The 25895-nt window shown below is 51.8% G+C and overlaps 1 protein-coding gene across 2 annotated transcripts in view; it reads right to left on the bottom strand.

Moving 5' to 3' along the window:
• Igsf5 (immunoglobulin superfamily member 5) overlaps positions 1–19087 on the bottom strand; it is a 36661-nt gene extending 17574 nt beyond the window's left edge. Inside the window, exons 1-5 of one of the 2 annotated variants that reach the window (XM_015478786.2) lie at positions 18955–19087; positions 18782–18847; positions 16121–16199; positions 11957–12277; positions 6849–7148 (exon numbers count right to left, since the gene is read on the bottom strand). In XM_015478786.2, the coding sequence (XP_015334272.1) occupies positions 6849–7148; positions 11957–12277; positions 16121–16178 (679 nt within the window). In that variant the 5' untranslated portion in view covers positions 16179–16199; positions 18782–18847; positions 18955–19087. The remainder of the gene's footprint in view (positions 1–6848; positions 7149–11956; positions 12278–16120; positions 16200–18781; positions 18848–18954) is intronic. The other variant, XM_048803692.1, reaches the window with a different exon arrangement.
• Between the last annotated feature and the right edge of the window lie 6808 nt (positions 19088–25895).

Below are 25895 nucleotides of genomic sequence, written 5' to 3'. Positions count from 1 at the left end.
CTGCCTGCTGTGTCCTTGGGAGTGCCCTTGGGCGTGCCTGCTTGCAGGAGGGGAAGCAGCCTTGCAGAGACTGGTGACAGAGTCAAGGAGGAGAGTGGACCATATTGGCATTACCCACTTTCTTGTTCCTTAACTCACCAGTCAGCCAGGCGATGCCTGCCCAAAAGCCCACAACACTGACCAAAATGGCAACTGGCCTCAGGAACCAGAAGGCTCATTCCTCTGCTCTCTACTGGTGGTGACCACATGCTGTTGGAAGTCTACACCTGGGAGAGATTTGAGCTCTAGTCTCCCTCTAACTCAGGGGAGGACAAAGCCTTGTACATGAGCCGGGGTGGGGAGGGTTTAGTCCTAGAGCTCCACAGGTTAACCTCTTTTGTTTTAATAATGATTTTATTTTTCATATGTTACACACATGTGTATGTGTGTATTTGTATATGCACACGTGTACCATATACACACTGGATATTTTTGTTCAGTATAAGGCCAATTTTTAAAATGGATACAATTATGGTAGATTGAAAAAATAAATAATAAGAGTTATATACTGATAAACCAAAAAATCATAAAGGTGCACAGAAAACACAGAGTCTTGGAATGGTCTTATCCAGGAGCCAAGAGCCCAAGTGATCTGCCCAGGGCTCTTGGCACAGGAGAGCCTCGTCCTTCAACTCACCCCGCACCCTGCCATGAGTTACCCCAATCCCCCTGGGAAGTCACCACCCAGGCCTGACATGAAATACACACGTCTTCAAGAAGTCTGGGGTGTGCCTGCTTCCAGGTGTGGTAGGCTCGCTGGCAGAGAGGTGCCATACCTGAGTGACCACAGATGGGGCCTGAGAGGCCATCTCCCGGTCAGCACCACCTCCCTCCCTACGGTCCTCACACCACGGTGGGGGCTGCATGACTGACCTAAGGCGCGCTTTCTCAGCCTCAAGAGTGTCCTTTTCCCTTCTTTCCGTCTTTGAAGACAAGGAAGATGTATCTCCCAGGTGCTCTCAAAGGAAGGTGCAGTTGTAAAAGGCTGCGTAGAATTTCTTGAAGCCAACTGTGTTCATACAAAATCTCACCGCCACCATGTCCAAAGCACGCTTCTTGGTGAACCGGAGGGACACAGGGGATCAGTGGACCAGTGAGACGCCAGCCCTGGCTCTGCGTCCTGCCTGGGCAGGCCACCCCAGTGCTGCAGGCGCTTCAGCCCGCCCCCTCTACCACCAACAGCGGCCATGTGAGGAGCCTCGCTCTAATCTCAGCTTTACAGATGACAAAACAGAGGTCGGGGAGGTTAAATGACGTGCCCAAAGCCACTTGTCTAGTGAGTGAGCCGGGGGCAGCTCCTGTCTGATGATTAAACCTGCATGTTTAAACCAACTCCTGAAGGCTAGATGGAAGGTGGGGACCTGGAGATTTTTTTTTAGAACAGTGTCCCAAAATCCTAGGTGCCCAGCAGATGGTTTGGGAATTTTAAAATCCTAATTTCCAGGCTCCAAGAAGACCAGTTAAACCAGAGCCTCTGGGGAGGAGCCTGAGCCTCAGTGTCCGTGTCTAGGCTCCCCTGGTGACTGACACCCAGCAGAAGGGAGAACCGCTCTGCTCTTCTCCTGCCCTTGTCACAGGTGAGACAACGGAGCCCAGAATCACACCATTAGTTGTAGAGTGAAAGGACTGTCACGCCTACCGCCCTTCTCTGCCCCTGAATTTCCGTGGACATGCACTGTGGACAGGAGTCACGCCCTCCCACAAGGGGCGGTCACGTGTCACCTCCATCCTTTCCCAAGCTGTCCACAGATACATGCAAAGAAAACAACCCAGAGATTCAAATGTATGATGTGCCAATATCATTGTACTGTCATGTGCATCTAATTAAAACAAATTTTAAAAAAGAAAACAACCCAGAGTGGCATGAAGGCCCACAGCGTCTCAAGACAGAGGTGAGAGGGCTGTTGCTTGCTAGTCTCAGGGATGTCTGTGATACTCTAAGTTTCTGTTTCTTCTGTCAGCAAGAAAATCAGCTTTTATAAAACAGTTCTGAAGATGAGGATTCACCTTGCAATTCGCTTTTCTTGAGGAAGGCTTTTGGGCTACACACCAGTAGGAAGAACTCCGTGCAACGTGGCTTGACCTGCTCCAACCTCCTCTGCTGCCACTGTCCTTCCCTCAGTGACTGACAGGGATCACTCCAGAAATGAGAACAGATTCCTTGTGCTTTGGGACGTGGCATCAGGACTGATGTTGACCAGATCCTGAAGAAGCCTGACAGGCTGAGCTAGCTGACTCCCTCGCAGCTCCCTGGGAACCCGGCTCTGCCACTTGCAGCCTCAGGCCAGCTGCACCAGCCAAGGCTGCGACAGAGACTTCCGCCAATAAAACTTGCACAAAACACACAACACACTGCCAGCACCAGCTGCTCCAGACCTGGATGAATAATTTAGAAACTAATGACCCTTTTCCAAATGAGTCCAATAAGGACAGACTCACTGCCGCCCACCCACTAAACCTCCTACCCAGCCGTCCTGCCTCTAGCCACTGAACGTAAAGCTCTCGTGTGGTCCCTGCAGAATTCCACTGAGTCAACCTACAAGGGACATTAAACGCCCTCCCTCTGCCATGCCCCTATAGCAGGAAAAAAAATTGCTGGCTACCTAATCTCTAAAATCCCTTTCTATAGGGTACCATCGGTCCTGCAAGAGCTCCTGGCTGCCCTGTTACCCTGCAAAATACGTGCTTCAACAGACACTTCTTTCCAGAATACAGAAGACTTATGCATTTTTTTTCAGTCTTCCTTTCAAAGCCTGGACCAGACTTCATCATATTTAAATAGCATAAAGGCAAGCTGGTCAGCTCCATGCCGACGTGGTCGATTCCAGGCTGGGACACGGAGGTGCAAAGTGAGTCTGGGACACTGACTGGACCATGTGCTTAGAAAGTAAGAGGGAAACATCAAAAAGACACCGAGACAGCTTGAAAGGACTCCTGCAGGCCACCCTGGGACCAAGCTGAGCATCAAAAGGAATAATGACAAGAGTGGAATACAATGGGTAGGAAATAAATGAGTCCATACCAAAACAGGAAGGAAAAGAGACACGAAAGGAAGAAAAGAAGGTCTTTTCTTTACAAAAGAATGCCAACAGCTAAATATAGAAAGGCTGGTTTACAGCCAGCATAGAAATAACACATTCCGGCAGTGACTTAGCAGTAAATGCAAAAGTTATTAGGTGGAAGGCTGTGGAGAAACAGCACCTTCCCACAGTGTGCATGGATCCGATGTTAATTATTAAGGCAAAAGGGTAGCTTTTCACTGGAGAGATCCAGGAGATGCCACAGACATACTCATTACCAATGATAGAGAACACTGTCCTCGTGTGCCCATGTGGCATTACCTACATCTTGCAAGATTATATTTAGCCTACTGCAAAGCATGCTGGGAAAAAAAATTAGGAAAAAATCCAAATTGGGGAGAATCCTTCAGAAGTAGACTGGACCCTTCAAAAGTGTTTAGACCATGAGAGGCAAAAAGTTAGGGGAGCCATTTGAACTTCAAGGAGACTGAAGCCCTGACACCCAAAGCTAACACCAGTTTGGGGGAAACAACTCACTACACATTACATTATCAGAGATATTGGAAGTACAGACCCTATCCTGTGCAATGGTCCTGGATGAAGGTTAAGCTTTCTGGTAGCCAACTATGTAGGGTCATGTGGGAGAGTGGCCTCCCTGTATGACGACAGACCTCTGAGGCATTTCAGGACACAGCGTCATCCCATCTCCAGGTGACTCTCAAATACTCTGGGGGAAGGTTGAGGGACAGAAAAAGAGGGAGGCAAGCATGACAAGCATCTAGGGAACATTTAGTGACCCAGATGAAGAAACATGGGTATTTCCTATACTGTCCTCGCAACTGTTGTAAAGGTTTTATACTTGTTCAAAGTAAGGTGGAGAAAGAAAAGCAAACTAGGTTTGGATTCGAGCTTATTCCCACATACTGTCTTGGTAGGGAACAAGCTAGATTTCCCTGAATTTAATCAGCTAGAATAAGCTAGCCTTGACTAAAGAAACACAAGGTTCATGTCCCTACCCTAAAAACACTGCCTTTTACCAGAACCAGGCCTAAGCAACCCAGAGCGACATCCCACGGCCAGCTCAGGAAGAGCTAGAGTGTGTGCACCAAAACAAGCAGGAGGGGAGACACTGCCCCAGTGAGCAGCTCTCCTGCTCTTTCTTATTCCAGAACAAAGGGAATAAATGAGGGAAAAGGAGGAGGGAATCCTTGTAATAGACTTCTGCTCCTTGGAATTTGGAAAATAATAGCTACAAGTTAGTTCTCTTGGAGATAAATTTATTCTGCAGTACCATTTTCCTAGTCCACAGACCTCAGAGTGAGGAGTGTGGGCCTGTTTTAACAGGGAGACATCACACAGGGCTGGGGAATGGACAGTACAAGGCCCCTTATGGTTATTGTGTTTGCTTAGCCTACAGAGTTACAAGATGGTTTAAGAAGCTACAACATTCAAAAGCCACAGAAGTTCACATAAAATTCCAGATTTCTACCTAGTCATGGAGTACTTGGGGCTGGCAGTACTGGGTCCACATACCCTCAGCAACAATCAGCTGGAGCTGGTGTGAGCCGCTCTGTGTGGAGGGGTGAGTGTGCTCTGGTTCCCCCCTCCCCTACCACTCCATCCTCTAGCTAATGCATATGTTCATTTCTGTGTTCATTTTTGTTGTCTGCCTGGTCTCTGGGGACAGCCGAATTGGAAACAAGAAGGCTTACATCAGGGGAGTGAGCAAACACTGCCCTGGGGATCAATCCACATGGCATGGAGTACAGATGGTGGGTGGTTACAACAGGTTAGGCTCAGAACAGTTTTTGATAGGTTCAGAGATTCCTGTTACGGGATGAACTGTGCCCCAAAATAACTCACGTTAAATCCCTCAGAATGTGATCTTATTTTGAAAGAGAAGCATTGCAAATGTAAGTTGAGGTCATTCTGGAGTAAGACAACTCCCTGATCCAATATGACTGTTGTCAAAAAAAAAAAAAAAATGTGGGGGTGGGGGGTGGGCGGTCTGGTCACAAGGAGAACACCATGGGAAGATGAAGGCAGAGTTCCATCAACATGGCTAAAGACACATCGCCAAAGACCACCAGCCAGCACCAGAAATGAAGGGAAAGCAGCAGAACAGATTCTCCCTCACCGCCCTCAAGAGGAACAAGCCCTACTGACACCTTGACCTGAGACTGCAGCCTCCAAAAGGACCAGACAGTGACTTCCTGCTGTTTGGTCCTCCCAGCCCCCCGCCCTGTCATCTGCAACACCTCATACAGCGGCCACAGGAAGCCCTTACACAATTCAGTGGCACTCACACGGTGGTGGGTGGAGTGGGGGGTCAGATCCTAGGGACAGACTGCCAGGACTGCCCTGCTGTCTACTGTCTCTATGGCCTGGTCAAAATCCTGTCAATACTGTCCCTGTCACCTCACCTTACAGTGACTAGGGTTGCTGTGCAGGTGAACCTGGTTCATATTTGATGTTCTGTTTGGATGTGAGGTGTCCCCCAAAAATGTATGAGAAAATGCAAGAAAGTTTGGAGGTGAAATGACCGGGTTAGAGAGCCTCAACCTAATCAGTGAATCAATCCCCTGATAGTTCCCGGTGGGAACTGCAGGCAGACAGGGTACGGGGGGAGGAGCCGGGTCACTGAGAGCATGCCTTTGGGTGTATATTGAGTCCTCATTGAGTGGAGCTCCCTCTACTTCCTGATCACCACGTCCTGAGCCACTTTCCTCCACCACATATTTCCGCCGTGACGTTCTGCCTCCTCTTAGGCCCCAAGGAGTGGTATTGGCCTTTTATGGACTGAGACTTCTGAAATCATGAGCCCCCAAATAAATTTTTCCTCCTCTAATTGTTCTTGTCAAATCTTTTGGTCACAGTGGTGAAAATACTTGGGAAGTGCTTGGGACAGTGCCTCTTTATTGTGGTTGGAAAGTGCTGTTTATTATTGGATTATTATTATTATTTTGCTTTGGCTAGAGCTTTGTTCTGAACTTTGAAAACCCTCGAGTAATGGTGGTTGCATGGTGGGAAAAGCTTTGAACCAAGAGAAAAACTCTCCTTAGCTTCCAGGACTCACTCTGCCCCACCCAGCTAGTGCTCTTGATTAGAGCAGAACACTTTTCCAGACCTCCCCGTCTTCTGCGAAACAAAGGCATTAAAGAGAATCTCCAGGCTGAGCACCCAAAACCCCACCACCCCTGCGCTCCCATCCACCCACACCACTTGGAGCTCATAGGTTCTGCAAGTTGCTGGTTAGGGTCTCCGGCCTGTCAAGGACCCCATGTAGATCCCACTGAAGGATCTAGACTTTAAAGTCATATCCCTTAGTCCAGTTAAACAGTCAATGGAAACATGGTGCATAGAGGATTTGCTGGGCAAACTAGATCAAACCTCATAATTCCCCTAAGGCAACCCGAACACCCTCCCCAACACTGGGACCTGCTGCTTCCTCTCCTCAGAAGTGGGACCAACCTGGAACATGTCAGTAGAGGCTAAAGGAAATATTCAATCCAAATATCTGTCTCTGAATCCAATGCTCTTTTATGATCATTGATTGGCAAGACTTCTGAATGGTTCTCATGTGCAAAAAAAAACCTTAAGATGAATTTTAAGTGCAGAAGAGATCACAGGATCTTTAAGCCAACAGCACAAGATATTTGTCTTCATTACCATCCCCAGCTAGAAACCAAGGTCCCCTGTGATTTTCTCAGGCATTATGTTAGCCCCACACAGAAAACAGAAGCTTGAAGGCACAATTCCCTGGACATGAGGCAGAAAGTCTTCACTCACCAGACGGAGACTGGACCACCGTGAGGTTGACAGCCACGGCCTTGTGGGCCTGCACACTCCTCAGGTTAGCCACACAAGTCAGGGTCCCGTTGCCCTGCGGCGTGAGAGCCAGGACGCTCACCGTACTGCGGGGCTCGCCGGGCTCCAGGAAGGAGTAATAGCTCGACTGGCTTACGGGGACGGCGACCTCCCAGGAAATATTCGGGAGTGGGCTCCAGCCCAGTGCGCGGCAAGTGACAGTACAAGGCTCGTCCTCAGTGACTACAATGCTGTCATTGGGAATGTACAGCGCTCCCATGACTGAGGAAGAGAAGAGAGAAAGTCGGAGAATCGGCAGTGGCTGTCAGTGCCAGCTCCTCTTCTCCTGCGGCAATTCGTGTTCCCAATCACAGGGCAGGAGACTTTCTTCCCAAAGCCCGAGGCTGTGTCTGTCCTGGGAAACCCCAGCTCAGGTTTCACCTGTGTCCCTTTCTATATCTGCCAGGTTCTCAAGAGAAGGTGAGATCGCCCACGATGCTCTGGGGAACCACTTTATAGGGAAGAGAAAACAGATGCATGGCCACAGAGTCACTGCAGTGAGACACAGGATTGTCCTGGGCCTCCCCGGGAGCAAAAGCAGGAAGGGAAACAGCCTCCAGATTCTTTTCAAGGTGGCCCGATTCTGGAGCCTCCCGGGAAGCAGGCCTCTCCTTGATGTGGGGTCAACCACATTTGTTTTATTTATTGTGGGGATCACAAATGCTTAGACATTATTACTATCTTTGACATGGCCTTTAAAATATGATTGTAGCCATATGTTAAACAAAAATCAAATCTGAGGTAATGATAGAAATAATGAATCCAAATCATGTATCAAAATGGTTTACTCAGATAAATGATTTTTAAAATTTTATCGAGAACCCGTTTGCCTATACCAGTGTTCACAATATAAATAATCCACGGGAAAATATTGTTTACTTTTGCTGATATTGCTAATACAACCTGAGCGTTGGCTCCAGCAAAGACACAGCCTTAGCGAAATATACATGCATTGAAATATTCAAATTGCACATGCTGAAACTCCCCTCCACGTAATGTAATGGAAAGAACACTGGACTAAGAATCAAAGGCTCTGCCCTCGCTCCTGGCTCTGCTGAAAAATTGCCATTACCTCAAAAAAAGACCGAAATCCTGCTGCTGTTTTCCTCCTGTCAATCAGATGATTTGACCAGGTAAGCCGTTCTCAGTTTGGTTTCAGTATCTTTTAACTCTTGAAAATCTCTGAGGACTCCAAAGACCTTTCATTTATGTGGATTCTATTGATAGTTAACATATTTAAAATTTAGATTAAATATTTACTTTAACATATTTATTCAAAAAAATAACCTATTCCATGCCAACATAGATCAACATATTTCATAAAAAATAACTTAATTTTTAAACCAATAAAAATTAGTAAGGGTGACGTTGTTTCCTACTTATACAAAAATCTCGGTGTCTGGCCAGGAACTCACATCTGCTTCTTCCTTCCATCTGTTGCAATATATTGCTTTGTTTGAAAGATGTAAAGACTCTCTCACTTCACACTGAAATGTAATTGCAATAGTGCGGAGAAGCTCCTCGCCTTTGTAGATCATCCTGCTCTTCTTTGATACCAGACCAAAGCTCAACAGCTGAGCGTTCTTCAAGGCTGGTGGCACCATGGACTCTGAAGCTGTACCAAGGGACTTTCCTCCTCTCCAGTGGGCACTTGGGGTCTTTTGTCCTCTCGTGACTTTGTACCATTGTCCCTATTCACTTGGGGAAAGTGCGGGCCTGCTGAGCCCTGTAGACCTTCCCAGTGCCCAGCCAAAAGCTCCCTGTGCACTTGCCAGACGGAAAGCAGAAACTCAGCCCCCATCTGGGAACTCTGAGAGCACCAGTGGCTTCACTGACCCCTGGAGAGGTCCTGGGTACCGAGTAGTCCCAGGCCACATGAACCAGACCAGCTCTGCCTGACCCACCCACGCTGAGACTTCCAACTGTTTCATTCCTGAATATTCCCTGGAATAAGAAGGCACCTTTGCTAATTCAAAGGCCATCGTAAATGCGATGAGAGCAGGGAAAGGACTTGTCCCTTAGGTCCACAGGGTTTTGCACTTGTCCTGTGTCTGTCCGTTGTTTGTTTGATGGAGAGGGGTCTTAAGATGCAGACCCTGGAAGGAACAGTATTGCCTCAGACAAGATCAGAGGACCTTGAACTCTGGGCCAAGTGGTCCTCAAAACACCAGGGCTGTTTGGTGAGGGGTAAAGTGGTAGATGGCTGATGAAAGGACCCACACAGCAATCTGGACTTCCACTTTCCCCGCTGGCTTCACGGAGCTTCTCCAGCAGCAGGACACACTCTGTCCACAAGAGGATGACTCCAGCGCTCCCACAGAGTTTGCATGACTCAAACTGGAGCTCCATCCACTCTTTATGTTCCTCATTGATACGTGTAGGAAAAATGAGCATCGTTGGGTAATTGGTGGGCATGTCCTCTCTTTTTTCAAGATGCTTTTCTCCCTCGAGGAGACCTTGTTGCTCAGAGAACATTTGTTCCTCCAACGACAAAGTGCCACCCAGATCCATGGAGCCGTGGTGAAATGATGGCACGCAGCCCCAGCCCTGTGGGTTCCCTCCGCACGACCCTGGAGAAAGTTCTGCCTCCCCTAGAAGCTTCTTCTTTCATTTGTATTAAAACCAAAAATGACGGCAATTACCATACAGGAGGATGTGCACTGGGCGTATTCAGACAACCCTGTGGGCTCGCGGCCTTGGGAGAGGAGCCAGCCTTCATGCTCCACTCCCCATCCAGGCTCCCTCCTCCTCTCTCGCTCCTGCTTCCAGGTCCGCAGACCTCCCAGGCACACCTCAGACGAAGCCTTCTCCGGGAAGTTGCTCTGGGAGGAGTGGCAGAGCCCGTCACCTCCTTCCCTGTGGGTCCCCAATCTTGTCCTCCTTCCCTCACGGCTGCCAGCCCCTGGGTGGCCACTTGCCTCTCCCTGGTCTTGTCGGGCTCCTGAGGACAGGAACCGTGTCTTCCTCTTTTCATCTTGAGTCGACAGAAACGCCTGCTCTTTTTAGGAACCCAATAAATATGAAGCAAATGGTCCTGGGGGCCACGCTGAGCTGAAGACCTTCCACAGACCCGCCTTGGAGATGCCATGATGAAGCAGACTGGGTACCCCCACCCAAAAGACCCCCCCACCAGAATTAAGCTTCTCCTCTTGTCAGATTTTTACAAAGAGCGCCAACAGGATCTCACAGGAGATCTGCAGAGAGCTCACTGTGGTTCAGAGCTTCCTCTTTCTTGTAAATGCCAGGTTTGCAGACACAGCGTGTGAAGCCTCTGTCTAGCCTACGAGTAGGAGACAAAGAGTAACTGTCATGTTCCCACCGATGCCACTGTCTAATCTAAAGGAATTTCCAGACTCTGGGAAATCCAGAGATTTATAGGCATGAGCCCCTCTGGACCACTGCAGCCTAAGTAAACCTGCTTCCTGAAAATTCCTCGGGTGTCCAGCCTCATCCGTCCTACATCAACGACAGCCCTGTGGCGAAGGAACGAGGGCACAAGGCCACTGGACGCCATGTCCTGGGTCACACCAGGGGTTAGCCATAGAGCTGAACAGTGACCCCAGGCAATGAGGCCTCAAGTCACAATAATGTGTGGCACTGTGGCCCTGGCTCTGCTGTCATCTATTGAAGGGAAGGGACTTTGGAGTCCCCAAACTATCCTGAGTCATTTGTACATCTGGTCTTCACAGCAAGCCTAGGATGTGGGCAGGGAAGCCTCATCCCAGTTTTTAAAAGATGAGGTAGCTGTCTCTCTGGGAGACAAAGCCACGCAGAGCTCGTGCCTTTGACGCTCTCCTCCTGTGTTCTTTCCCTTATACCACAAGTCATTATCGCAAGAAGCTGGTCGTGCAAAAGGCCAGCGGTCCTAGGTGGCCTCAGAGGATCACTTACTTAGAAAATGTCATTGGACTCTCATTAAACCACACAAAATGAATGACACCCTGCAGTAGCTCACCAATGTAGCTCAATTTCTACAGTAAAAAAATCATTTAAAAAAGCAAATAGAAATAGACATGTCTATCCATCGAATATTATGAAATCTGATATGTCAGCAACAGGAACATAGACAGAATCTTTGAGAATTTCCCTCAGGCAAATATGTAAATGGATGTAAGAAATCATTTCAAAGATATGGCACAGTCTCTTGTAAGTAGTGCTAACGTGGAAACCCAGAACCCCACTAGTTCCTGTGCCTCTATAAACAGTACATAAATATACTGCGAAAGACTACAAAGGGATTGAACTTGGATCGGAATATTCTAGATCCTTGACAAAGCATCCCTTTACTTTTTTCCCCTAGTATGTAACATGATCTTCAGAATCTCAGCGTTACCTTGAAGAACAGAAAAGAAGTTATCATCATGACACATGATGTTTACGTCCCTTCTCTCCCAGAGGCTCGGTACATCTGATGAACACACACCTCTGACTGTAATAACCACTGCAGTAGGGGCGGGGAGAGAACGAGGTGGGGGAATTCCAGCCAGGAAGAGAAGGAACTTAAGGCATGTTCAAAGTCGGTCAATAATGTGTGCAAAGAAAGACGGTGAAGTCTAGGGAAAACCAGAGAAGGGACCGTGCTCGTCACACATCTCCACAGCAGAGACAGCGCTCGTCCCTGATCCTGCAGGATGCGGGGATGGGGTCCAGAAAGGCCGGGAGATACAGGAAGGGACCAGAATGACCAAGCCCATCCCAACAGTCTTTTTTTAAAAAGCAGAGGAAGGAGGAAGGAGAAGAAGGAGGAAAGGGAGAGGTGAGGGACGGAGGAGAGAGATGAAGGACAAACAGTGAACATTAGTTCTGGGCGATTCTACACCCTGCAAACTGAAGGCCGGGCTGCACGGGGAGGGAGGGAGGGACGGAGGACAGTGACAGACACCACATTCTCCAAGGGCAAGGGTGACACCAGCCGAAGGCAGAACAGGGCCACCCTGTGTGGCCTCGACTTCATAAGGCCCCTTCTGACCCTCTGATGGCCAACCCAATGGACCGCAGCTTCCCAGCGTGGGGACCACCTGGACACACACCTTGGACAGCAAGGAAAGCCAGTCCTTCCCGGTCACTGTTCTGGAGGCTGCATTTGACCCACCCCGAGTCACTGAGCTGCGCGTTGTGGATTATCATCTCGGAGATGAAGTTCCCATCCACGTCCTCGTAACTCTCGGAGGTGAAGCGGTCATTGGTGATGATGGGCTCCCTGGGGGTGACGCTCAGGACCACCGTGCCCTGGAGAGCCCACATGATGAGCTTCCAGCCCGGGGACACGGTACAGTTGAAGCGAGCCTCCGAGCCCTCCAGGACGGTCGCATTGTGGGGACCTTCTATGATCTGATAACCGGATCCAGGAGCTGGAAAACAACCGATATTCAAGGTGGTAACCTAAGTCGACCCTGTAGTGTAACCCTCTATATTACCAGTTGTGTCCCCCAATGGACGTCCACCCAATGGTTCAGACCCCATCTTACTGGTCCTGACTCCAGGGCGCCCCCAGGAGACCAGGAGCTGCCCGTGGACACAAGGCCACCACCGCATCCTCCTTTCCAGTCCCCTCCCCTCCCTGGGCTGCACTGTGTGGAATACTGTCCCCTAAAAGTCCATGTCCACCATGTCCACCTCAGAATGTGACCTTTTTAAATAAGGCCTTCGCAGATGTAATGAGTTAAGGATCTCCAGATGAAATCAACCTGGATTTAAGACAGACCTTAAGTCCAATCATAGGTGTCCCTATAAGAGAAAGGACAGAGGGCCACCCAATGAAGATAGAGGCCGAGAATGGAGCCCTGGGCCTCCAAGCAAGAGACACCCACGGTCACTGGTACCCACTGGGAGCAGAGAGGTGTGAACAGGTCCTCCCTGACACTGCAGAGGAGCTAGCCCTGTCCACCAGCCACACCTCGGCACTCGCAGTCACAGTGGTGGACCTGGGCCAGCTCGGACCTTCCCACTCTGAATCCCCTGCTCTTTGCCTCTGAAGCCACTAAAGGAAGAGCCTGGCCCGGGGTGCACCCCAAACCCTAGTTTCTCTCCATCAAGACTTTCCTGTTGCCTTTTGGTGTCCTAGGACCGCCCCCGCCCCCCCCCCGCCACCCCGTCAGCCAGGTGGCCTGCCATGTGCACTGGGTGTCCCCAGGTAGAGTGAGTTCCCCTCCTTCCTTCAGACCTGGTAAAGGTCAAGTGTCAGGCAGGTTCTAGAGGGGTCTCCCTGCGGCCTGCAGCTCCTGGGGAAGAGCCACACTGAAGGACACACGTTGCCATGGGCACCTCACTGAGCACCCAGAAGGCACTGCAGGAACCGTGCAAGGGAGGGAAGCGCTGCAGGCCAGGCAAGGAGACCAGGAGGACCTGCTGGCCAAGGGCAGAGCTGGGGCAGAGCTGGGGCAGGTCAGGGCCCAGGAAGCCCATCCAGGGTCCGGGAAAACAGTCACCATTCTTTGTTTTGACGGGAGCATGACAGAAAAAAAGAGACAAAGCGTGACTTTAAACACTTAGGTCGGATCTCCTCCCTGACCTGGGCAAGACGCTCGGCCCACAACTTTGATCTTCAGCTACAGAAATGAAAAGCCACAAGAGGGGGAATCAGACATGAGTCTGAGCCCTGAACCACACTTCAAGGACAGGCAGACTTGCCCCCAAGGGAAGAAGCAAGCTGAGCCCCAGCTCCACACTCTGATGATAGGCATCCTGACCTCACCTGGCCAGGTAGACGAGGGATGGACGTGCCCAGTGGGGCCAGGGAACTGAGCCTGCCCGCCCCCCGGGGAGCCCAGCAGGCAATTCCAAGCCAGCCCATCTGAACCCAGACCTCCTCCCAGCCCTGGGCATGGGGCGGGCACATCATTTCACTCCAAAGTCAGCCTGTACCACGATTACGAACCCAGCACCCAGGGGTGAGGCTTCCGGTGCAGCTGGGGAGATGGGAGGGGGGAAGGGGGGAGGGGGCCTGTGTGGGATGGAAACCCCTTGGGTTTGATGGGCCTTTAAATCACAAACAGGAGGAACCAAATGCTAAGCACCAAATTCCCCCTGACAATCCCGCGGTCCTGCTAGAACCCTAAGCCACCGCCCCGGGCCAGACCTGAGTCAGAAGCTGTTTTTCTGGTCAAGGCCTCGTATCTTATCTGCAGCTGAGTGTGCAAGCCTGCCCCACCGGGATGAGTAGGAGCAAACTGTAAATAAGACCTTTAACCAACAGAACCTCTGCTCAGAACCTTCCTCTTCCCTTGGCTGGCCCTCTCCCCTAAGAGCAAAGAGAAACTGGGAAAGATCAGGGCGCCTGCCCGAGGGCCCAGCTGCAGCTGTTAGCCACGCCAGGTCCTGGCTCCGTCCGCAGCAGCTGATCCTCCTGGAAGCTGGAAGACAGGGGCGGGCAGAGAGAGCGCTGCTTTGGGACGCAGCTCTGGAAGGCGAGAAAGGAGCGAGAACAAGAAGAGACGTGAAGGAGGGCCCCCGGGGCAGGTGAGCTCCCAGCTCAGTCCCTGGGATAGTCCCCAGGAAGAGTCGGGATCACCCATAGACCACCAGTCCCCCCAAAGCTGCTGTCCATGCCGCAGTCATGCATCTGATCGGGCAACCCTGCCCCACCTCCCACTCCACACCCCAGACTTGGTGTCAGTGCCTCAAAGAAGTGGCACACAACAAAAGTTCTGCGCATAGTTACTAGTGAATGAATCAAGTGGTCGGGTTCCGTATCAGGAGAGCTACCACAGGCAAGGTGGAGAGGGAGGATTGGGTGTCCCCAGTCGCTGCCCCCAGGGGTTCAGAGGTGTCTGCAAGTGAAGAGGACTGTACCCCAAGCCTGCCCAAGTGAAGCGTCGGCAACACATTTCCAAATTTGTATTCATCACCAGTTTGAGGATGGGCCCCCCTCCCCAGGGCTCTAGATAAGACATCAACCAGATTCCCTGGCCTCAACCCAGTGCACAAGACAGCAACACCAGGAAAAAAAATCTCTAAGAAAATCCAAACCAGAGTTCATCACTGCCTGACAATCCTTTGAAAGAGTTTTGCAGCCATGGCTAGAAGAGGCCCACACAGTGCCGTGTCACTGCAATGAGTCCTGAGGGTGGCTGGCCAGCCCTGGGCTCAGCCCGCCGGGGGCTTTCTTCCCCCCTCCACTCTGCAGACAAATGTCTAGCAAGCACCTTCCAACCAACTCACCCTCACGCCATAGGACAGGGTCTCCCGGTCCCTGTGCCCCGAGTGCGTTCCCCACCACAGTCTGGAGCCCCTAGACTTCACATGCCAATCATCCCCCAATCAAGCCTCTCGCAGTGCCCCTGCTGCGTGGAACACACCCGATGTTTCCTGTTCTGTTTTATTCCACCCCCCCCCTTTTTTTTTTTTTTTTGATGCTGACATGACCAGATTTTTTAAATGCTGTGTCTAGCATCCAAAATAGGGAACACAGGGACCTAAAAAACAGCCACAACTGTCTGTGCAGTGACAGGTCAGAACAGCGGCCACTTTGGGGAGGAGCAAAGGGAGGCCAGAGAGGGGGCTGCCCAGGGGAGACCCCATTCCCAGCACAGACGGCACAGAGGCGCGAGCCCTGAAAGCCCTCGCTCTGCACCTGGACGACACAGTGCGCTCCTGGACACGCACTGTCCTTCTGCGTGACGCCTGCGAGTCCCTGCAGTAGGGATGCCGAGGGACATCTAACCAGTCAGGGAGACAAGCTGAAGCCCTCCGGGAGCCGCGGAGCCAGACAAGACCAGCTAAACCAAAGCGGGGTGTGCAGACTCAAGTGAGCAAGACGGAGGCTGGGCCTCAACCCCAAGTCCGTTCCACCTGGGCGTGTCCACCATGTCCCGGAGCAGCCACATCCAGGGGGCACTGTCACACGATGGACCTCACCTGGGGATGCGTGGCAGCCGGGGTGCCCACCCTGGAAACCACAGGCTCCCCGAGGCGGTGACACCTGTGCCCCCTTCCTTGAAAGCCAGGTAGACACTGATGGGGGTGAGAGAGACATCTCAGCTGTGCCGTTGCTTCGGGAAGGTCCTTGATGTGGTCCCCCAAGTCTCAGCCACAGCCCCGACGTGGGCCGTGATGTCAGTTCCAAGCAGGAACAGCATCCCACCGAGAGGGAGGCCCAGAGGCAGCCGTGCACTGGGAGGTGCCCTCGGGCAGCTGTGTGCCCGCCACCCTGCCTGCAGCAGACAGTGACCAGTCCACAGCCCTGTGACCCCTACCTGCGAGCCCAGCCAGGACCACCAGCACGGCCAGCACCTCTTTCCAGCCGCCCTCCATCTCCGCATGTTCTTCCTCACCCTGGAATAGAAAGGCAAGTGGGTGACACCCCACGCCAAGAGGCACCTGCCACCCAGAGACGGCCTGAGCCCTAGCAGCTCCTGGCGTCCACGCAGAAACAGAAGGCTCACAGGGGACTTGACAGGAAGGCACATTCTCGGGTCCACCCACCCCGCTGGACCAGCTGTTCAGGGGTGCCCCCAGCCACCTGCATCCACACAAGCCCCCGGGGCTCTGACACAGCTCAGGTTTGAGAGTCACTGGATGAATAGAGCAACCCTATCCCAGCCCTCCCATCAATGATGGGGTGCAGATGGTGCAGCCCAAGCCCTGCACAGCCCACTGAGAGGTACTGCGTGGCTTCCTATCCTCCCTGTCAGCCACTGAGAAAAAAGTCCTGCCCACCAGGAGCTTACACTCTCACAAAGGAAGAGAAGACAAAACAGATCAATCGATCATGTCATCTCCTGAAGGTGCAAGAGGTGAGGAGAAAATAGGATGCGCAGGGGTGTGCGTGGGGCGGGGTCTAGCTATCATCTTCGCCAGCTGCGCAGGCTCCCAAGAGGAGAGTGAGCAAGGCAACCTCTGTGTGTACTTCTGCAGGAGCAGCTCCCCTGGCAGGGGAACAGCAGGTACAAAGGCCCTGGGGTGGGCCGGGCCAGGCATGCTGAGAGAGAGCCTAGAGCTCTGTGGCTGAGTGAGGGGTACCTTCAGGGTCCAGAAGGTCAGGGTCGACTAAGCCGCACTCCAGGCCCCACATGTACACCCCTCGACCCTTCCTCCAAGTCCCCCTTCTCCTTGATGGCCTCCTTGTTCACTCCCCATCTGCTTCTTTACCTTTGCTCTTTCCTTCTCCAGGCACCTGCCAGAACTGTGGGTCCCTCGGGGCAGCTGAAGGCTAGCTCACCTGGGCAGGAACACACCCTGCAGGAGCCATACCCTGTGCCTGGGGCTAGGGTGTTCCCAGCCCTCCTCCCCACCCTCACAGGTGTGCGAGAGAGGCAGGTGGTTCTCACTTCAGCTTTAGCACCCACGAGACTCCACAGCCTGTCCCTCCAAAACGTGAGGTGCCAGGTCCCACCAGAGACCCTGTGGTGGGACCTTGTAGTGTGTGGGCACAGCAGGCCAGGGATGGCCTAAGAAGGCAGACCCCACAGCCGACCCAGAGGCAGGAATACAAGACCCCAAGCAGGCCCGCCTGGGCTGCGACGACTATGCTTTGCCCAGGGTCCCTGTGACTGGCAGCCAAGCGGCTCCAGCCCGGGACTCAGTGAACATTTCATCTCATTACAGGTACTCAGAGCTCCCGAGAAGGAACGGGGTCTCGGCCTTATATTTCTCTGCTCTCTTCGGAAAGAAAACTGCAACTACTCCTACCCTTAATTTAAGGTTCAAACATCTCACGGCACGCTTCCCCGGCAGGAGCCGGCCCCCTGCGCTGGCCTCAAACAGACCCAGCAAATGTCTTAGCACCAAATTTCGCCTCGGCCAGGCACAAACCAGAATGAAATCAGAGCCTCTGAGACCACTCCAACACCTCAGCCACGCAGCGCCCCATCAATCATTTACCAGTTGTCAAGGATCAACTGGTGGCTGATGGCTTTACAGTCACCTGGAATGCAAGGCCCGCACAGAATGAGGAGAAATCAACCCTGCCAGTTACGGAAGTGATACATTTTTATCAAAAGCAGTCACTGTGGAGGTGGCCCAGAGTTAGGGAAACCGCAGCAACGGGTTAAGGTCCCCTGGGAGATGCTGTCCCCCTCTTTTGCTCTCCACCCCGGAAAATGGCTGTCTCATGCTCCAGCAAGGTCTGGGGTGGGCAGCACAGCGGACGGTGGGAGTCCAAGAGCAGGACCAGTGCGGTCACTACAGTCATGGGCTTGTGAGGACACACAGGGCTCAAAGGCTGGGTTCAGTTGGGGCAGGACTACACAGCGGATTTCAAGTGCAACCTAAATCAGACAAGTTGCTTGGGGGAGTTTGAGCAGCCCTGAGACGTGACTTCTCATTCATTCCACTATGGAAGGATCCGAATGATGCGCCTGTAGTTGAAAAACTGCGAAGTCTTCTTCAGTCTTGTGTTGACGGGCCGTTTGGGCAGGACGTAACCCCTGCCCCTGCCTTACTGGCCGGAGGAGCCCTGGGAAAACTCTGGCAGGCACCGCCAAGCTGCCTTCTCGGGAAGAACAGCGCTGGGTCTGAGCTCCCTGAGCCGGCCTTTCCCGCTAGGGATTGGGAGGAGTTGGATGTCGTAACTTCCCAAAGCACCTGCGAACGTCCTGGTCTAGGCAGCTCCAGAAGCCCGACCCCAACAGAACCCAGTGGGGCCTGGCAGGGAGGAGTGCGCACTCAACCGCCCCCGCGACAGGGACCGCCTCTGCCTGGACCCTGCGGACTGCAGCTCTGCCGGCCCCTAAGCCGGGGCCCAACTTCTTAAAAAGTCAAGACATCAAAACGTGGGCCTTCTCGCTGGGGAGCAATGGCCTCTCAAGTGCCCAAGGAGCCGCTTCCCTGGGACCTCCCAGCACTCAAGTCCCGAGACCTCCCCAAGTGCCAGCAGAGTGGCCCTCCACACTCCCAAGAGTGACAGGGACACTCACCGGGTACTGAGGGAATCCCCGACTCCTCCGAGCAGGCCTCTCCTTTAATTTTTAACTCCGTGGAGGCTGGAAAGCAAACATCAGGTGGGGGTGAACGTCCAGGCTCTGATGGGAGACCCAGGAGAGACCCCGGCAGACCTGGGTCAACTGCAGCGCGAGCCGCAGTGTCCTACCTCGGCCAGGAGGCCTCCCCCTCGGGCTGCCAGGAAGGTTCCTTTCCCAGAGGCTCCAGGCTGCTGGCCTCTCCACAGGGCGCGGGAGCTGATCCTCTGGCCGCCACAGAACTCCGATTTCTCCTGACCAGCTAACAGGAAGTTCCTCCTGAAATGACCCCGTCATGTCACAGGCGGGGCCACACGCCCACAGGCAAGCGCCCCACCTTCTGCATTAATCATTAGACAACTGCTCGCAGGCACCGCGGGGCCTAGGATCCAGAGGCCTCCGGCCTCTTCAGCTCCCCTCCGCCCAGCCCTCCCAGCCTCCCAGGCCAAAGCCTGGGTCCTGGTACTTTTCCACCAGCCCGAGGCTGTCAGCCCCCTTCCTCCCAGACTCCGAGGACCTTGGCTGGCCACCACCTTGCTCCTCCCGGCCTCACATAAGCCCAGGCGCTGCTGAAACCGGTTCCTGCTCCTGCAGGCACCTCGAATCCAACACAGAGCAGCTGGATTGGGGGAAAATAAAATCTAGAGTGACAGGAGGTGGCACATGACAGCCCTTAGGAATGGGGCACAGTGTCCCTGGAGCATTTGCCTGAGAACCAAGTCCACCTCAGCCTGCAACCTCACCAGCCCTCAGGGACTAGGACAGACCTGGGCCTCCATCCCACCTGGCTCCTCAGAGGTACACAAAACCACTTGCCTTTTCAGAGCACTGTGACATTTCTAAAGAAGACCATCTTCCAAAATCCTGATGCTCTACACAGTTGAACCATCTGCCTACAGAAGAGTTTTTGTGACTATCTGATCTTGTCTCTCCTACTGTAGTTTAATATTCCCAGGGGACGCAGAATTCAGGCTGTGTGCACATAGTAGGCCCCAAGGGGTAGAACGCACATATTAAAGAAAGACACAAATGCAAGTACATGGGGGAAAGGGCAGGGTGCTGCTCCTTTCTGTTGAAGGGGATCCGATGTGTCACTTTGACTTCAAGATCATTTTAAGTGGAAGATGTTGGAGATTCAACCTTATGCAGAAGGAAAGAAGGAGGGCGGGCAGGCTGGCCTTCCCTTTTCTGACTCAGAGCAGAAATCCTAGAAACACCTTCCCTTTCACAAACAAGACATTGTTTTCTAGCTGCTGTGGACTGAAGTGTGTGTGTGTGTGTGTGTGTGTGACATAAAATCATATGTTGGAGTCCTAATTCCTCAAGTGGAGCTTTTGGCCACAGTGAAGTCCCCAGGGTGGCACTCCTGAGGCGGGTAGTGTCCTATGAGGATGTGAGATCTCCATCCCCATCCCTCTCCTCCCACATGTACCAGGAAGGGGCATCTACAAGCCAGGAAGACCATCGGCCCTTGATCAGAGGCTGCTAGCCTCCAGAACTGTGGGAAGAGTCTGTCTGTCCTCGAGCCGTTGTGTGTGGCCTTTTGCTGTAGTAATGCACACTGACCGTGACCCTAGCCCTTTCTTCTTGCGCAGAGAATGACCACGTCTGACGCCTGCATTCCGACTGGTGCAATCACAGCCTAAATCCTGAGCACGTTATCGTCCAGTGCTGTAGTATTGAAGTCCTGCTCCCTGGTGGCCTCGTCCTGGGCACCAGCATGTGCCTGGAAATGTCACACATTCAAACGTGTCTAGGTCAACCTCATCAGGAAAAGGGTACAGTGTGAATCCACTTGGAAAACACACTGAGTGCAGAAGTTATGTTCAGGATCTAAACTTCTCATTTCTATTCATTTGAAATCATACACCCACCCATTGTTTTTTTAAGTGAATTCTTTTTTGAGAGAGAGAGAGAGAGAATTTTTTAATATTTATTTTTTAGTTTTCGGCAGACACAACATCTTTATTTTATTTGTATGCGGTGCTGAGGATTGAACCCAGAGTCGCGTGCATGCCAGGCAAGCGCGCTACCACTTGAGCCACATCCCCAGCCCAAAATCACAAACCCACCCGTTTTTATACCCAGCTCTTGGCTTCCTCCAGAGCTGCCGACTTCTGGATTAACAGGTGGGGTCCTCTGCCCGTTCTGTGGTTTGTTCATGCAGAAGATGAATTTCCATCACCCTTATCAATGTGCAGGTAACTTCCTCATTCTCCAGTAATTAATCCAATAAATAGTGCTGCTACTCAGTGTCTCAGAAAGCCTCCCCTTCAGAGTCTTAGCAAGTCCAGTCCAGAGTTTCCAAAACCCATGGGCCACGTGGCCACTGCAGACATATCACCCACCAAATATCATGCAGTAAATATTTAGAAGCATCTAGTATTTCCCTGGCAGTCCTCTAGGCACAGGAGGGTGGCTCGTGACCACACATGGTGCCTGTCCCCACGACATGTACCCTCTGGTGGGATGACATGAGGCCTACTCACTGGGCCTCAGCCCTGGGCCCCACAGGCAGCCTCTGCTTCCCAAGGCTGCTCCTGTCAGCAAGGCTGGGGAACAGTGCCGCTTGCTTGCAGGGTGGAGAGGGGTGTGGTAACACTGGTGACACCCGGCCATCATGATGATGTAGTTACCAGTCATGGCAGCAGCCACGGCCAACACTGGGACACTTACAACGCGCTGAGTCTTCAGTCAAAGAGCTCATAGTGAAGAGGACCGGACCCAGTAAAACCCTCAGACAGTCACGGCAACGGGACCCAATTAAGGCTGGGTTTTTTTTGGTTTGGTTTGGTTTGTTTTGTTTGGGGCATTTGGGGGGTTTGTTGTTGTATTGTGTTGTCTTTTTGTTTGTTTGGGTACCAGGGGTGCCTAGCCACTTAGTTACACCCCCAGGCCTTTTTATTTTTTATTTTGAACAGGGTCTCACTATGCTGCTGACACTAGCCTCAAACTTGGGATCCTCCTGCCTCGGCCTCCCTGTCCCTGGGATAATAAGTGTGAGCCACCGCACCAATTAGGGCTCCGTGAAATGTCCCTGGAGAAACAACCCAAATGCTCCAGCCACACCTTGGTCCCAGAAAAGTGATAAAATGGCCGTTTGTCCTGGAGTGGTGGGAAAGCAGAAGTGGGGACACATCTAAATAGAGGCTACAGGAAAGTCCAAACTCAAGGGCTAGGGAAGTCACAGCCAATCAGAAGGTCAGGGCCGAACCCATAGCCCTGACGTCTTCTAATACCTGGTTAGCGCAGATGGGCCAAGGACTCCAGACCAGCACACCTACATGAAACCTGCCTCCAGGCCCCTCGCTCCTTCTGCAGAGCCCCGCTTCTGTTTTATCACTGGAACAAATCCTCCTCTTTTACACTCAGCCCTCATTTCCTGTGGATTTCATTCCTCCAATTCATAAGACAAGAAACCAGAAAGAAACCAGTGAGGCCTGCAACTTACCCAGACCCACGAGCCCGCAGCAGCAGAGAACCTAGCTCAGTCTCCGACTCGGTTTCAGCAGCGCCTCCCGGGGCCCCTGAGGCTGGCTGCACTGTATGGACAGGACTGGGGCCAGAGGACCCCTTCAGAAGAGCCCTCTGAGCAGACACGTTGTTTTTAATACTAACATTTATTGCTTTTTTGTTCATTCAGAATCTATTTGGAGCTCTAGATTGAAGGGGCTAGAATATGGAATATGCCACCCCAAAATATGCATTTGTTACAAAGATGATTTTGTGTTGAAGGCAGTTAAGAGAAAAACAGATACAGGAAAAGCTCTCTGCCTCCCCCTGTCGGCCTAAAAGCAGAATACACATTTCCTTGTGACCGTGACCCCTCTCATACAGCAAAGGAGAGAGTGACCTTTATCACCAGAGACAGTGCCAAGACAAGTTGGCTGACAGAGCCTTCCTAAATACCCCTTTCTTCTGTTACTTTCAAACATATAATTGCCTTCCAGTAATTTATCTCCTGTAGAAGCCCAGATACCTTTTTCTTTGTCTCATCCCATCTGCACATCTAAGCTCTGAGTTTCCCCACTTATCAGGGACCCCACTTTCTATGAAGGCCTCTGTGCCCATAGAAATCAAAATAGTAACATCAAGCAAAATTGCCATTTCTAAAGGGGGAAAAAATGGAGAGTCTCGGGGAGTCAAATAATCACAGAGATATCACACAGGGTTTTGTGTCTTATTGATGAGCTGTGGCCTAACATGATTCAGAACTCAATTCCGGAACAATGTGCCGCAGGACTGTAAAACGAGGGCATGTCCTTGCCCTCGCCGGCTCTTTTCTCCTCTTGGCCTCCTTCTACCATTTTGAACATCAGTTGGCACCAGGCGTCTTGAGGACTGGCCTTCCAACCTCAGTGTCACCAAGATTCCCAGTCCCAGCCCTAACCCCAGCATCACTACCAGAGAACACCACCAGAGCCTCTAGGAGAACTCTCACAACAGTGAGCACCACAGCACACCTGTGTAGTATGTACACCTGATGACCATACTCAGAGGTCCCGCGGCAGGGGCAGGGGCCCCAGGTGGCCTTGGGCCTGGACTGCATCTGTTCACTAGCTGTTGAGAGGCCACCAGAGGCAGGACCTGCAGACGGGCTCACAGGTCTTTGGAAAGGTAGCTAGCAAAGTGTGGCCCCGAGCGACTTTTTTTTTTTCTTTTAAGTTTGGAGACTTGCATTATTTCCAAATTTGAGCACAAAGAGATTTTACTGATATTTTTAGCCTTTGCTATTTTAAAATTGCAAAGTTCAGATTTACATAACGCATATTCATGTGGCAATTCAGATTGCAACGGAGGCCTGGGAGCCCTGGGATACCCCAGGAGGCCCTGGGGAAGTGGGGCTGAGCTGGCTGTCAGGTGGGTAGGAAGCTGTGAGGTGGGACCGCAACCTCAGTGCAGAGGGGGACTGTGTGCCTGAGGCCGCAGGGCAGGGCAGGTGGCCCTGAAGTGGGAGACGCCAGTGGGGTCTGAGTGCAGAGAGGGGCCAGCGGTGGGTGGCCTTAGATGCAAGGCCAGACCAAGGGGTAGGCCAAAGGTTTGGGTTTTACCTTCCCCTATAGAAAGGAAAGTGGGAAATGCCGTGGAGAAACGTGGACGGGGCCAAGGTTGTGAGGCTGTGGCTGACAGGGCCTGAGCCGTCCTGGAGCCCTTGGCTCTGAGAAACTGAAAGTAAAACAGATGATTGCTGGATGCAGAAATGCAAATGACCCCTGTCTAGTGGGGATCCCTGGACTTTGGCTCGGTGGAGAGTGACACGTTCTAACTGTGAAGTCCCCCATCACTCACGATGGCACACGTGTGCATGTTCCTGGGTTCTCCCCTGAATTTGCTGGTACCTACAGTCTTTGACACTGTTCATTGTAGATTTGAAGGAGAGCCATGATTTCAACTTCAAAAACATCGTCTTGAGGAATTCAGGTATATAAGGAATTCAAGCACGTGACTTCTTGAAGACGGTAGAGAAAGCAGTGAATAAGAGGGCCGATATTTAACCTCATCTTCAGAAAAAAGCAATTTCATATTGGTTCAATTTAATATAAAGAAGAAAATAAAAACCGTCTGTAATCTCAACAGAAGCACCATGGATTTTTAATAACTAGATTCAATTGTTTTCCTTACGAAAAAAGCAATAACATACTCGCTATAGAAAAATTAGAAAATACAGGAAAGCAAAAAGGAGGAAAGTTTCTAAACAGAATGCACTTAAGGCCACCATGCAGGGACAGCACGGTCAACAGGTCAACCGCGTGGCCTGAGTGTTTTCACGTCCATGCTGAGCCTACTGTTTCACAGCAGGATTGAGTCACCTGTGGGTTACAAACCCCTGCCACTTCCCGTGACTATACACACACTTCTCGGTGACTGAGCATGACCCTGTCAGCTGAGGCCACCTCTCTCAGGGGGTGGCCTCCTGCTGCTGGGCTTCAGCAGCTTGGTATAGTAAGTGGTGAACTTTGTCACAGCCCACCAGAGAGGAGGCCACAGCCGAGGATCAATTCTGGAAAATGCAATTGCTGTTATGCAAAAAATTCAGCGGCTGCTAGGAGTTAGGGGAGAGGATCCAAGAGGGCCTTTCAGGGCATGCAGCGAGCTCCTCTGTGTGACGCTGTAGTGGACTCACATCACTGCACACTTGGACACACCCACAGAAGGTGCAGCATCAAGAGCCACACCCATTGCACACCGTGGATGCTGGGGGGTGGATACCTGGCCGGTGGGGGTCAACCCACTGTGACAAAGGGACCTGCAGGGGGGGGTGTCGATGGTGCGGAGGCCATGCGTGTGTGGGTTGGGACATGACAGCCGTCTGCACCTTCTCCTCTGTTTTGCTGCAAACATATAACTACTCTAAAAAGCAGTCTGTTTTTTTTTTTTGTTTTTTTTTTTTATGAACTCGCTGGGTCAGAGGATATGCACACCTCGAGCAGTCTGCAGTGTAGCCAGGCCTCTGCAAGATGGTCACTGTCCCCCTGCAGGGAATGACCAGGGCACTCAACACCATCAGCTATTGTATTTTTGACAACTTGGCAAAAAAAAAAAATCATCAGCATTTTAATTACAAAGGTGGTGTGTTATCAATGTAGAAAATTCATAAAATTCCAAAAAATACACAGGGTTCATGAAGCAGAATCCACAGCTTTTCGGCCCAGAAAGCCCCCCAGGAAAGTGTTCATTACCCAGCCTTCACCCCTTTGCCTGTGTGTAAGCACACACACATGTGTGCACACTCATGTGCCTGTGAGTGTGTTGCACTTCATTTTTAACTTTTTATTGAAGTATGACATGGAATTTCGTATTGAAATTCTACTTCTTTCACTTCATCCCCTGTACCGGGTCGAAGAGTCCACCCAGATCCCCCAAGTGGGAACTTATTTGATCTAAGGGTCTTTGCAGATGTAAAGAGTTCACTTAAGATGAGGTCACCCTGAAGTCAGGGTGGGAATTCCATCCCGTATGACAGGAGTCCTTGTAGGGAGAGACAGGTGTGTGTGCAGAGACAGGGGGAGGTGTGAGCCCCCAGGAGAAGCCACACAGAGATGAAAGTGGAGAGGCCAGAATGAGGACCACC

This window comes from Marmota marmota, unplaced genomic scaffold (genome assembly GCF_001458135.2).
Source record: "Marmota marmota marmota unplaced genomic scaffold, marMar, whole genome shotgun sequence".
Lineage (NCBI taxonomy): Eukaryota > Metazoa > Chordata > Mammalia > Rodentia > Sciuridae > Marmota > Marmota marmota.
This window is presented reverse-complemented; position numbering and strand designations above follow the sequence as displayed.